The following is a 13,925-nucleotide window of genomic DNA, read 5'->3' on the forward strand; positions in this document are numbered from 1 at the left end:
ATCAATGCAGCTAAGCTACTGGTTAACATCTGAATTAACACACAATTATCTGCTACAAAGTCGAATAATCTTTCTCCCATGAATTACACTGCCATTTAAATTAATTAAAATTCACTCTGTTTGAAAGAAATTGCCTATATCAAAAAAGGAAGCCCCGTCCCAGTAAATATCACAGCTCTGCACTCTCACACAGCAGGATTACCATCATGACTTTTCACTTGTGAAAGAAAGTGAAGACTAATCTATCCACTGAATCATAATGTTTTTTTCTCCAGTCTAAACAACTGACAATTTTCAGCCTAATGACCTAGTAAGAGGAATAAGAAATTGGTCTATTATCTTTGCTTATCCTGACTTCAAAAAGTATTTGCTGGAACTGGAGACCATGCTAAGATGTGAAGCTAACATTAGAAAAGATACAGAACAAAAGCTAATCCTATTCCATATATTTGTAAAATACCTCCAAAATAATGAAGTTATGTCATAGTTTATGACAATGCAATAATATATCCTCTGTTACCTGAGTTTCCTAGAAACAAATTAAGATTGGAATGCTAAACAGGCTCAGCAGAACCATTAACATACACTGGCAGGAAAAAAAATTGAAAATTAAAATATCAATTTAAAAAAACAAATTAATGAGCATTAGCTGCTTTAAAACTGCTATGTGAACTGCAGTGCCAATAATGGAAAATTAAATGACAGATTCTTACCAATAGCTGAAGAATTCATATTTTTGCATAACTATTCTTAATTTTGATCTTTCATGTTTCTACAATAATGACAAAGCCTGTACACTCACCTGGACTTCCATTAGAGCAATGTAAATTCTATTCAATTGTGGTAGTTATCCCTGTATTCCTAATGGGCCTGATTCTCATCTTCCTAACACCTATTTACACCATTCTGGAAATACAAAGGGATTTTAAAGGGGGGTGTAACTTTAAATTATGCTTATTTTAAGTCCCCGTTACACCGCCAAAACAGTAGAGAGGCGTTAGTGTAAATGCGAAGCAGTTCCAAGAGGTATTTGAGCCAACGGTTTTCTTAAGTGATGTTACAGGGAAAATATGACAGAGACAACTTTCTCTTTGGGGCAGTGATAAGAAGACGTTTCAGCATGGAATAATCACCTGTGCTCTCTCCAGTTTGGGCACTGAGCATATGTCTACACTGCAATTAAGACACCTGTGGCTGGCCCATGCCAGGTGAATCAGGCGAAGTGGTGTTAAATTGCAGTGTGGATGTCTGGGCTCGAGCTGGAACCTGGGTTCTAAGAGCTTAGGAGGTGGGAGGGTCCAAGAGCTCGGGCTGTTGCTTGAGCCCAAATGTCTAGAATGCAATTAAACAGTCCCTTAACCTGAGCCCCACAAGTCCGAGTCAGCTGGCACGGGCAGTCACAGGTTTTTAATTGCAGTGTAGACACACCCTGAGTGTTTCATCAGCCTACATAAAGTGTAATGTTGTCATAACTGGGAAATAGTGTAGCTGATTGACTAACTGATTGATTTAGCTAGAGGGGTGCAAGCACATTCAGTGCACACTCTTAAATAGGATTTAAAGTGATTTGTATTGATTTAGGAATATAAATATAGGCCTATAGGAGTGCGGGGCCCTCCTGACTGTCAATCTCCAAGTGACTGCAACACAGTCCTAGAACGACAGTCTGTCAACAAGGGAAGTTAGCAGTCTCCAGAACTCCAACCCTCTGGAAGGGTAGAGCAGTAGTGAGTTTGTAAGCCCAAGCCTCAGGTAGTGCGGGGAACCAAACAATCAAAGGGCTCGGGCGGGGTGAGCACTAACACAGTCTAGGGGCTTGGGCAGGGATGAGCATCAGCACAGTCTAGGCTTCCCAGGCAGGAGGGAGCACTCACACAATCGAGACCTCACAGGCAGGGGTGAGCACCAACCACAGGCCTCCTGGCCTAGTGGGTGGAGTCTTCCACCCCAGGACTGGGGTGGAAAGGGGTAGGGGGATCTGGCCCCACCCTACTCCACCCAGTCCTAGCCCAGGGCCCTGACAGTGGTGGAGTGCTCCATCACTGCATCGGCACAGCTCCGGCTGAAACGTGCCCATCAGTGCTCGGGCAGGAGCAGTGCCAGAGATGGCAGTGTCGGCTACCACTGGGATATTTCCTACACCTACTTTCTATTGTTCCTGCAGCTCAGGGTTATCCTCTGTCTCCCTGGAGTACTCTGGAAATGGCAGTCCCAGCAGCTCATCTGGCTCTTAGTTGGTTTATGGTTCACTCAGTCCTCAGGTGGCAGTCCCAGTAGCTTCTCTGTCTCCCCATCAGTCAGTGGCTCAGGCCAGTCCTCAGTTGGCAGCCTCAGCAGCTCCTCTGGCTCACAGTTGGTCAGCGGCCCAGGCCAGTCATACAGGCAGCAGCCACAGCAGCGCCTTTGGCTCTCAGAGCTGTCGAGATCTGTCAATCCTCCTCAGCAACTCCACCGCAACCAAGCTGCAGAGCCCGCCTTTTGTACTTCCTGTCTCTGTCCCACCCCTCTGCTTCTGGCTTGATGGGTGTGTCTTTTACAGGGAGTGTCTGTCCCTCCCTTGCTGTCAATCTCCGAGGGAGGCCACGCCTCTTTGCTACAATAAGGCACTCAAACCAATTTAAGAGCATCCACACAAAAGGTTGAAACAATCTAACCAGATCAGTTTCTAAACTGATTCAGTTAAATTGATACAATTTATGTGTACATAAGGCCTTATTTAAAGCTGGAGGGCTAATGCTCAAAAAATGGCACTTTTGCCCAGAGACAAGTTCAGTCCCCATAAAGGAGGCATTTCATATTTGTCACAGTTAGAGGGCTAGCTGCACCTCTGACACCTTTTCTTGCCTCTGACTGCACCCCCTCATGCTTCAGGTTTTATGCCTTCACTTCTCTCAAAGTGGAATCGTGTGATTTTCCCATTCTTAGACTAGGTCCTGGGTGACAGTACCCTGTGGATCCACTACACATATCCTGATAGGTCTGACTCAGTTCGGATACCTGCAGTTCTTCCTGTCAGGAGCCTGTGACCAGTGGTCAACACGGAGAACCAAAACAACCTTTTAAAATCAAAGTATTGTTTAATCTTAGCAGTTGGAAAAAGCATAACATGAGAGAAATAGGATTTTAAAATAACAGCCAGCCTATATGCATGTCTATCTTACTTAAAGCCCTCCAACCCTGTGATGGAAGGCCTAGGAAGGCTGTGTGTCTTCAGGCATGCAAACCAATGTCTGCTTGTGTCAATCTGTTCTCCGCAAACAGTCCCCAGACAAATGCCTGACCTCTGGACAGAGAGACTTTTCAACTACTTGTACTTCTTTTGATCTGTTTGTTCCCAGCATTGGCAAAACAAGCTTAGTAATGTGGCTGGAGTCGACAAAGTATATTCTTCAAAGTTAAGAGCTCAGGCATTGTCTTTCAGCCCCACCGAAGTGTTTACCAGGAGGTGTTTCATCTGGAACCACTGTTTTGGCTTCCATCTTGTTTCCCCAGCAACCTGCTATTAAATTAAACTAATATATACATACAGTAAATGTTCCAATAACTTAATATAACCATACAGTAAATACCCCAATTAGCAGGCCACATAGTCATAAACCATTACAGAACTGCACCACGTCCCTTACCACTAATTCCGACTGACTTGCAAAAAAGCCTGTAATACTAGCTTTCATGTTTTAAAAGCGTATAAGTGGATTGCAAGTGGATTAACCAAGATGATCAGGGACAAAACTGCATGCTCCTGGTGTCCCTAAACATCCAACTGCCAGAAGATGGGTCTGGACAACAAGGGATGGATCTCTTGAAATTGTCTGGTTCTGTTCATTTCCTCTGAAACATCTGGCACTGGCCATTGTCAGAGACACTGGGCTATATGGATCATTGGTCTGACCCAGTATGGTTGTTCCTATGTTCTTATTACACAGTATGACTCTACAATTAAAAATCAAACTCAAAAGCCTTTTTTCCCTACTAAGAATTCTTAGCACTCAGCATCTATCTTGGAACCCTAAAAATATCTCTATCACCATAAACTGCCAACTCCTAGATCCTTTGGAAATTCTCATTCACCAAAAACCTTGATAATCCAGTAATTCTCTATTAAATTTGATAGGGAGGTAGGCACAAAATATTTTTAAAATGTTCCAGCTAAACACATGAAGCTTTAAATAAAACCATGAGTGTAATGATAGAAGTTGGCATTTTAAATGTCTTAGGTAAGGGATAAACTAGCACACCTTGAGATAATGCTTAGCTAATCAAAGTGCAACAACCTTGCCATGAGTGGTTGAACTGCTAATTAGACCAAAGGAAATAAAACTGCTGTAGGATAAAAGGATAAAGAGAAATAACAGTGATTACAGTTTTATTGTCAAGGAAAATAGCATCAAGAAGAGATCAATATAAAAGGCAGCCTTATAAGTAAATACCAGAATTAATTAAATTAGTTCATTCAAGTAAATACAATTCAGGGACAAACAAAACTCACTTCTTTGACACACACCATGAAAATGAATGGGAGGTGAAGAAAACTGCCATTCTCCATTACCATTGCCTGCTGCTGTACAACAAGCATTAAGATCACATGAATTATTTTGCTGAATTACTTAGGAATTTCAGAGCCAGTCTTTACATAGCCATTTGTCTCAAACTGAGGATGAGCTAGACTACTTCATTCTCTTTAAACTTTAATTAGCCTGCTTAAATTGTAAGCTGTTATCAAATGTAATTAGGCATATTTCACATCTTACATTTTTTGAACTTCACAACAACTTACATTCTGCTGCTTGGAATAATCTTGTGTCCATCTCTAAACCAAGTCACTTGTGGTCTGGGATAGCTGACGATGTGCAGGAAGTTTAGAACTGCTGCTTGTCCTTGTGACACTGTTTTTCTCTGGTCTGTGTCCATGAAATTTCCCATATCTGCAGAGAAAAGTTATATTCAAAGTCCTGGAACTTTCTACTCCTTTTTTTTTAAGGCATCAGAGAAAGAAAGTTATCTTTTACAACAGAATCAATGGCATTGCCATCATTAAGCAAAATTATATGACTGTAGTATTGATTAATGCAGATTTCAGGAATGTGGTAAGGCACAAGAAAAAACAAAGTACCTCCAACGCACACAAGAAGTGTATCATTCAGCTCTGCCACAAGATTAAACATGTCCTATTGTAATAACTGACTTTTTTTTTAACCAGAAAGTGTCATTTTTAATGTACAAATAATTTTTGGAATATATTTTTATACCATATAAAATAATACCTAGTGTAAATGCAAAAGTAGTATAAAAGTTTTATGAAGTCTTTCACACAGTTTTCTTGCTCCCAAGTCTTTCTGGTCATGCTACTCTAGTGCTCTTTTCCTTTAGTCTACCCATAGGCATAGCTGTATCATGGTCTATTTACATCAGTAGGCAATCAGATTCACATTGGTGGAGCTCACTTGGCTATAACTGCAGGATGAAGACCATGGTTATCTGCAATATTTCATTAGCTGTTGGTTCTGCTGGCCTGCTTCCATGACCTGAACACCCCATCTGTTTATCTGACATTTAAAAAAAAATACAAACTTCTACTATGGGTCCTCCCACAAGTGTCCCCATATAGCTTATAGTTTTATGGGCAACCAGGGAGTTTGAAGTCCATTTAAAAACACTTTGTTGTTTTTTCTTACTTCTCTTGTTTTGTCTTTTGTCTCTTACTTCCATCCTTTGGGCTGCAGGTTTCTACTTTTCTTACCTCTAAAGAAATTAACAAGTTGGTGCATAGAAATAACTGTTTTGGTTTACTTAGTGAATTCCCATCTCCCAAAGGCCAAGGAGTCGCTATTCAAATTCTCTGGAGCAGAAAAGGATGCAGAAAGGGCAGAAGAGCATGAACCTGCAGCCCTGTCTAAGGATGGAAGTAAGAGACAAAAGACAAAACAAAAGCAGGAAGAAAAAACACATAGTATTTTTAAAAGGGTTTTAATCATCTTTGTGATTTTCAAGCTACATATTCTGACATAATCAGCATTGTTGCTTCACATTTTTTTTTATAACTAATCAGATCGCCTACTTGAAAAGAAGTTTTGAACCATGTAGGTAGTTCTAATTAATCTCAGTGTCATGTGAGTAGTCTAGCCTTCAGAATTCAGGAATTTTTAAACCCAAAAAGAATTGGTCAGCATTTTTTTATAAACATCTTTTCCCACTCGTTTATATCTTAACTAATTTGTCTGACCATGAACTGAAAAAAAGTGGATGGCTTTTATACTGTAAAAATGACACAACAATAAAACACTACAAAGTCAGAGGTGCTTCACTGCATGCATATTGTTCAAAACAATTTAGATTTAGAAATTAAAATTTTACAAATAATTAGTCATAAAATACAGTAGCAGCAGTCACTACTAGGTACCTAAATCCAGTCCCTGGGATTTAGCACACTTTTAAAAAACTTCTATGATATTTTAATCTGGAGGAATGGAACTTTGGATGCTGAGTTTCCAGATTTGTGTTATTTATAGTAGGTCAGACTCGTGTTACCAAAATTGTTTTTTTGGTATTTAATTTTGTTAAAATGATGACACGGATTAATATTACAGTAAAATTAAATGTTAATGATCATATTTTACAGAGATAATTCAACAATGTATCAAAGTGATTTTCCAAAAGCTATTTTCTACTGTAGCTGACACATTTGTCCCTCATGTATACTAATCAGGGGACATTCAGTTGTGAAGACCAAAGTAGAAGTAATTTCTCTAATTTTTATTTCCAATATTTTCAAAAGTAGGAAAGAATTTCACACCTTCCTTGGGTGCCACTTGATTATAGGTATAGAACATCACATCTTGTGGGATTGCTATTAGAGACAAGTCTAACCAAGCTAAAATGAGCAGGACTCATTCTGTCCTTCGGAGATGGAAGTTTTACTTCCAAAGATATGTCTGATTTGGGAAATCACTGTTTTGTGAAATTGCATGTATTGATCATTTGGGTATAACCATCAAAACAGAGACGCTTACATTTATCCTTACAACACAATTCCAGTTGTGCTATTATAGTTCATACTTTATCTCCTCTACTCCTGTTTTGTTTCTTTCTTTCTTTTTTTTTTTTTTTTTTTTTGTTTGGAAAACAGTTTTATAGTATTTTTATGTTCTGAAAAATGAATGCAGCATACCCTTAGGAAATCCCAATCTTATGCTCAGTCCACAAATCCTAATCTCGTTTTTGCTATTGAGTTGGTGTGTGACCTTGGACAAATCACTTAAACCCTCTGTGTCAGTCTCCATATCTGTAAAACTAGGATAATAATAATGCTTATTGGAGACTGATGTTTTAAGGGATAAATTACTTGAACTTTGTTAAGCACTGTATAAGTGCAATGTATTATTCTCACAATCACTTTTTATTTTAAAGTACAGGAAAGATAAAAATCCTATGCATTTTCCCTTATGACATAGTTATTCAGTCTAATCACTTCCTTGAAAATGGTTATGACTAATAAAAATTTCAACTCATCTACTTAATCTTACTTCCATTTATCAAGCATTATCCATTTTACTATCGCTGACCTTCTAGTTATGTACCCTAAGGTGCTATAGTCTATGCATCAGACAGCTAACATGTAGTGTGCAAGCAAATGGTATTTTACTTATAGATTTTGAAATATTTACTTTAAAAATGCTATTGTTTTGGTGAAAAGAGGATGATGGGAAATAAAATGAATTTAAAACTAAAGTTAGCACATGTTCAAACATACTTTTAAAAGAGTAATGTATTGATCAGAATCTAATTCTTTTAAAACACTATTAAACAATGTATTTGATTTATATTTTCTAGATATTGACAAAAGAAATAAAAGTACACAGAATTTTGAGATCTTTCATACCTTACAAGTCAGGTAACTCAGCACCAATGATTGAGAAAATCAACTAAAATTTCCAAGTGAAAGTCAAATTAGAGGTCAAGTTTGCTAGCTTTTGTAGTCTGAACTACAGGTATGCACATCCTGCAAGATTTGGTTCACAATCATGTTCAGGAACAAAATCTCAGAGTTTGGTTAGTGAGGTACCGACTGTGAACAAAATCATTAATTTTCTATTGTGAGGGTGATTAATTGGAACCTCCAAGACAATATCCCAACTGCCTCTTTCCCAGGTATTCTCTGTCTTCCTAATAGCTCCCTGCCTCCTTCATGCTCTAGGCCTCTATCACTGGTGTCTTCAGGAAGGGCATGATGGTCTTCTATTATCCTTCTGCTGTCTCTAGAGTGTCTCCTTCTTGGGGGGTCTTTGAAAGGGTGTGGGAGTAGAGTGTGACAACTGGCTGCTCTTTTCGTTTTCTGTTGTTGGAGACCAGGAAGAAAGGATTGGCAGGTAAGGCCACTATCTCCAAACTAAAAGGGCAGTGTTGGAGCTAAAAATTTACCTGACATCCTTTCCCCCACAAACAGCAGCGAAACAAAATCTTTCATCTTCTGATGTAGCAGGCCCTTTACTAAACCCAGAGGTAGGTAGCATTCCATTAGGCTTAGTATGTTGGCTAGGGAATTCTATAGGCTTCCTTCTTCTCTTGCAAGGCCCTGACTGTACCACACAACTTTATGGATTCTTAGGAAGGCCTCAGGGCCTTCTCACTATTCCTGTGAGAAGAGAATATTTAGACTAAATTATATTGAGACACACTTTTCCCTCCTCCTTCCCACCAGGAGCAAGGCACTGCAAATAGGGGCTGCTGCTAAAATTGGAGGACATAGGAAGCAAAAAAAATCAGTGCTTGTCTGCCGTTTATATCAGTTCCATAACAAATAAGCTTCAAAGCTCCTTTTTGTGTGTTTCAATTCATTGGGGAAGGCAATCTGTCCCTCTCTCTCAGACACTAGTATCTTTGCTGGCCATAATCACCGAAGTATCACCATATCTCTCAGAATCCTTATGGATTTCTACTAAATTCTTGTTCATCGCCAAATAGTCAAAGTTTCTTTCTTTACATCCAACACACTAAAAGCTCAGTTATAAGAGACTTTAAACTATAAACTCCCTCCATTATTCTTCCATGTTTGTGCCATTTTAACTTTTTGGAACTTATTTATGCATAGTTCAGCCTCAAAATATTGTCTCCCCTCTGAAACCACCTGTAGTGAAGGTCACAGAAGATGTTGTGATGCGTTTGAGAAAATGACGTGGCAGGTTTGGGCAGGACCGGTTGAGCAGAACACAATTACATAGCCTGTTTCGCAACCCGTTATCTAATTGTGTTTTGTGCTAAGAAAAGCAAAAGTGCTTGCCAAGTTAGTTGCTGTGAATAAGCCAATCCCTGCTATTCCCTAGAGTAAATATGTTATGCTGTATAACAGCTTGAAATGCGAGCTACGACACAGAGACCCCGCCATGAACTCACCCTGGAGTGTCTGGCATTCACCTGCAGCCACTTCGCAGAGCCCTAGGGTCTCCCTCTGCTGTTTGGAACGTAAGACATGATTAAAGATAAGTGTACCTAATTGGAGTGGGCGTGTTTTTATTCCTTACCTGGTATCCAGAACTGACAGGCAGCAGTGCCTGGCATAACACCACCCTTATAGATTTCTCTTTTTCCTTTTCCAGAAGGTCCTTGCCTTACCCAGTCTGATTATGTCTACTGCAGTTGTGTGTGAAGGGGAAGCCACTGTCTGGCTATCCAAAAAGACCATGGGATTTGGAAATGGGACATAGCAAGCCTCTAATCCAGTCTTGGTTTGAGTGATTCAAGACTTGCTGCAAACATTTCACACTACTCCAGTTTGAACTTTGCTCCCAGATGGCAACCACTGTCAATGAGAAACTTCTTGCAATATAGTAATTTTTAAACAGATGATTTACTATCTCAAGACATAATGAATTAACAAACATTACTGCTATATTTTTCTTCCTGCATATAAGAAATTAATTGGTTTGTTAATAAATTACAAAATAACACATACATGCCACTTGAACTTCAGATTTTCTTTGCAAGAGTGCCCCCATCCTGTTCCGCACCACACATTGATAAAACCCAGCATGAGACCTCTGCAAGGTTGGGATAACGTATCTGTGAGACACAAAGAGAAAGGCAGAGTTATAACATATCCTGTGTTATTGATGGCAGTGTTACTATCTATTTCCAAAAACAGGTCATGCCTTAAGAAGAGAGTATTCTGTCCACTCTTAGACTTTGTGTTGAGTTTCCCCATGCTCCTCTAACATTTTACACAGCCTCATACACATCTTGCACCTCCTTCCCATGAACAAAAATGGATGCATGACTTGCACACTCAAATTATCTATGATCCCATGATACATTACATCCTTTACCATATCCAAGAATATTTGAATTGCATGCTAAACTTTCAGCCTTAAGATCCATTTATGATAAGAATAACTAGACTCCACATTTTGCCTAGTAATATTGATTTGAGTTTTTCCCTCAATGCAATTTACCTTCATACATAAGGTAAGAAAACTCTAATACTTTTCACAGAGGTGATATAACAAAACAGAAGTCTAAATAATGGCCTTGGGAAAGCTTTCTAACAACATTAAAACTCAGTTGTGGAAACATCTTTTACCACACTACGTGACCAACTTAACTCATAAGAGTACTAAGAAAGACAAGGTGCATTATATATTGTATTTGTTCTGTCCCTTAGCACACTTTAAAAGTCATTTAGTCTACTAATTGTTCATCTTCTTCATTCAACTATATCCGATTAATCAACTTGAAAATGAGCTGATAGGCACAATTTTAATGTGAATAAAACATCTGAGTAATATAGATAATCCTGCATTAAACAAATATTAATCACAGTACATATTCCCTCTGGTCACCTTCTGGAGATCTTATGGCAGGATTAATGAAACCCTTTATGAAAAGATAAGAAAAAATAATACTGCTGAATTTTAATCTTTAACATTTTATTCCATTAGAAGAAAAGTCTCTCTCTCTCTCTTTCTCTCTCTCATTCACTCACTCACTCACACATACACACACAGATAAATAATCCATGAACAGAATCAAATGGTATGAAAATGAGGGAAGTAGGGAAAGTTATTTTTTAAAATAAATGAAGAATTGAGTCACCAGCTATGATTACTGTATCATAATTACCACCAAATACACATTTGTATCTAGGTTATATAGCCTAGAATCAATGGATTAAAAATCAGTAAGTTTCAGCAATCAAATATGACTAATGTTTGTCTCTTTTGCTAAGCAGAACACTAAAACTGAACACCATAAACAACAAAAAATAGAGTCTCACTTAACTGGACTTTAACAAGTCATTTTTATAGTTAGTTTTTCTGTATAGCTCTTACAAGATAAAATTTATTTATTTTACTTTTTCTAAAGATTTTGTTCTTTCCTATTTGGTCAATATTGATTTTTTTCCTCTCGTGTTTTAAATGGAGCCAAAATTAAAACAACTGTTTCTTCTGTATTCATCTGCGCCAAGCAAGGGCTGCAAAGTTAGTTTTCCTGCCAGTAGAACAGATCCAGTGGATCAGAAGTGTGATGCTTTGATGTCCTTTTCTCAGACTGTTCTCAAACACGCCCAGTGTGATGATCTGCTGGCTCGAGGAAAGAAAACCTTTTAAAAGTTTCAAAGAAGAAACCATCTAAATCTACCTAAGGGTGGCGTCTCACTCTGGGTCTACTGTCTAACCATACGTCAAGTAGGGCAAGTGGAGACATACTTTCTGGCATGAACCTACCATGAAATCTTTGTAGCATATGGGTCTATAATGATGCAGATATCTGCTTACACTTGAAACAAGTATACTGTGGCAGGGAGTTGTTACTAAACCTATAACCAATGGAGTGCACCTAAGCCTTTGGTCTTTTTCCTTTCCAGTCCCATTCACCTACCAAATATCCAGCACAGGAATGGAACTCCTAAATGCAACTGGATGTACAAGAGAGAGTTTCCCTCAGTTTTGGGGGATCATTCTGTTACAATCCAGTGGATTATGAGCACGTTTTAAAAGTGTCTTAGGCCTGGTCTACACTGGTAACGGAGGTCGACGTAAAGTCACTTACGTCGATCTCCGAACACCTGCGTCTCCACTGGCACTACTGTTAAGTCGACTTAAGTAACAGCAAAAGTCAACTTAATAAGATCACCTCTGCAAGTGGCGTAGCACCTAATTAGAATTTATTAATCCAGTTTAGTGTCAGTGTAGACACAACTTCACTTAAATCAACTTTATTGGTCTCCGGGAGGTATCCCACAATGCCCCCTTGTGACCACTCTGGACATTCGCGCTGTGCTGTACTGTGGTCACGCTACCAGGAAATGTCCCCTCCCCTCAACCCCCGGGAAGATTTTAATTTTAATTTCCTGCCAGTGTGGAGAGAGTACTCCTCATGGCTATGCAAAGCCCAAATGCGCTCCAGCATGGAGTCGACCAGAGGTCTTAGAACTCATCGGTTTGTGGGTTGAGGAGTCCGTTCTGGCTCAGCTCAGAGCCAGCAAAAGGAATCTGGACGTTTATGGGAAGATATCCCAGGGCATGCTGGAGAAAGGACACAAGAGGGACATGCAGCAGTGCCATGTGAAGATCAAGGAGCTGCGTCAGTCATATCAGAAAGCAAGGGAAGCTAACAGCCGTTCTGGCTCCTCGCCCAAAACATGCCATTTCTACGATGAGGTGCATGCACTTCTCAGTGGCGATTCCACCACGGTGCCGCCCCACAGCATCGATACCTCCGCTAGGTCACAGTCCATGGAAAATGATAAGGAATCTGTGGACAAGGAGGAGGAGGAGGAGGCTGAGGAGAGCAGGATGCATGAGAGCAGGGTGTCCATTCTCCCTGAAAGTCAGGACATATTCCTGACACCAAAGCAGTCCCGCAGCACACAGGACAGCACTAATGATCCCGGGGAAGGTACATCTGGTGAGTTTTTCTGCTTAGCAGTTCTGTCCTTTTACATTGGGGGGGGGGAGGGGGGAACTAGGAAGGGGACTTCAGGCGTTTCGGTGACTGTACTGGGGGGTTAGCCAGGGAACAGTTTATTTCTGTGATGAGACATGCTCCGATAATCATCAGTTGATATCTCATGGAAACTTTCATGCAGGTAATCTGTTATCCTTTGCAAAAGCTTCCTGGGGAGGGCTATTTTGTTCCTTCCTCCACAGTAGGATACTTTGCAGCGCCACGCTGCAATCAAGGGAGCCTGCATCATGGCAGAACACAGCTGGTACCCCACTGCGTGCAGCAAATCTTCCCTTTCCTCGTGCGTGACCCTCAGGAGACTGATATCACTTATGGTCACCTAGGGAAGACAGCGCATGTTTAAAATACCAGAGCTATACAGCAGATGCCCTGTACCTTTGTATTCCCCATTGTAGTGTCCTACCAAGTCACTTTAATTACTTTTATTTGGTTTAAGCGGAGCGTATAACCACGCGCCCCACCCCCAGTGTCCGCAGATCCCCTATGTAAAGGCACAGTGAGCAGACCCCTCTGGGATGTCAGGAATGGAATGAGAGTCTGTGTTTGCCCTGTGCACTGCATGGGGAGTATTGTCTACATTGTAGCAGTTTTATCATTTTCTTCACTCTGCTAATTTTTTTTCATTCTGTAAACACCTCGGCCCCTCCCTCAAAAAATGCTGCAGAAAGACTATTGCAGATTAGAAAGAGGAAGGAAAACCAAGAGATGACATGTTTGGCGAGCTCATGAATGCCTCAGCGGCCGCAGAGACCAAGCTCAGAATGTGGAGGCTGACCTTGTCCCAGAATATGGATACGGACAGGGAGAGTCGCAGAGAAATGCAGGAGCATGATCACAGTACCATGCAGGAGATTCTGCGAATCATGCAGGACCAGACAGACATGCTCCGGAGGCTTGTGGAGCTTCAGGAGGAATGGAGGCAGGACAAAGTCCCACTGCAGCCCCTCCATAGTGCTTCTCAACCG

The 13,925-nt window shown here is 40.2% G+C and overlaps 1 protein-coding gene across 1 annotated transcript in view; it reads right to left on the reverse strand.

The window, feature by feature from the left end:
• The window catches only part of SDK1 (sidekick cell adhesion molecule 1), a 640,423-nt gene that overhangs the window by 375,893 nt on the left and 250,605 nt on the right, over window positions 1-13,925 (reverse strand). Inside the window, exons 4-5 of the mRNA XM_067550834.1 lie at window positions 9,950-10,056; window positions 4,778-4,925 (exon numbers count right to left, since the gene is read on the reverse strand). Of these exons, the coding sequence (XP_067406935.1) occupies window positions 4,778-4,925; window positions 9,950-10,056 (255 nt within the window). The remainder of the gene's footprint in view (window positions 1-4,777; window positions 4,926-9,949; window positions 10,057-13,925) is intronic.

The sequence above is a fragment of the Emydura macquarii genome, unplaced genomic scaffold (genome assembly GCF_026122565.2).
Source record: "Emydura macquarii macquarii isolate MOO-44397 ecotype Brisbane River unplaced genomic scaffold, CSIRO-AGI_Emac_v2 contig_1348, whole genome shotgun sequence".
NCBI lineage: Eukaryota > Metazoa > Chordata > Testudines > Chelidae > Emydura > Emydura macquarii.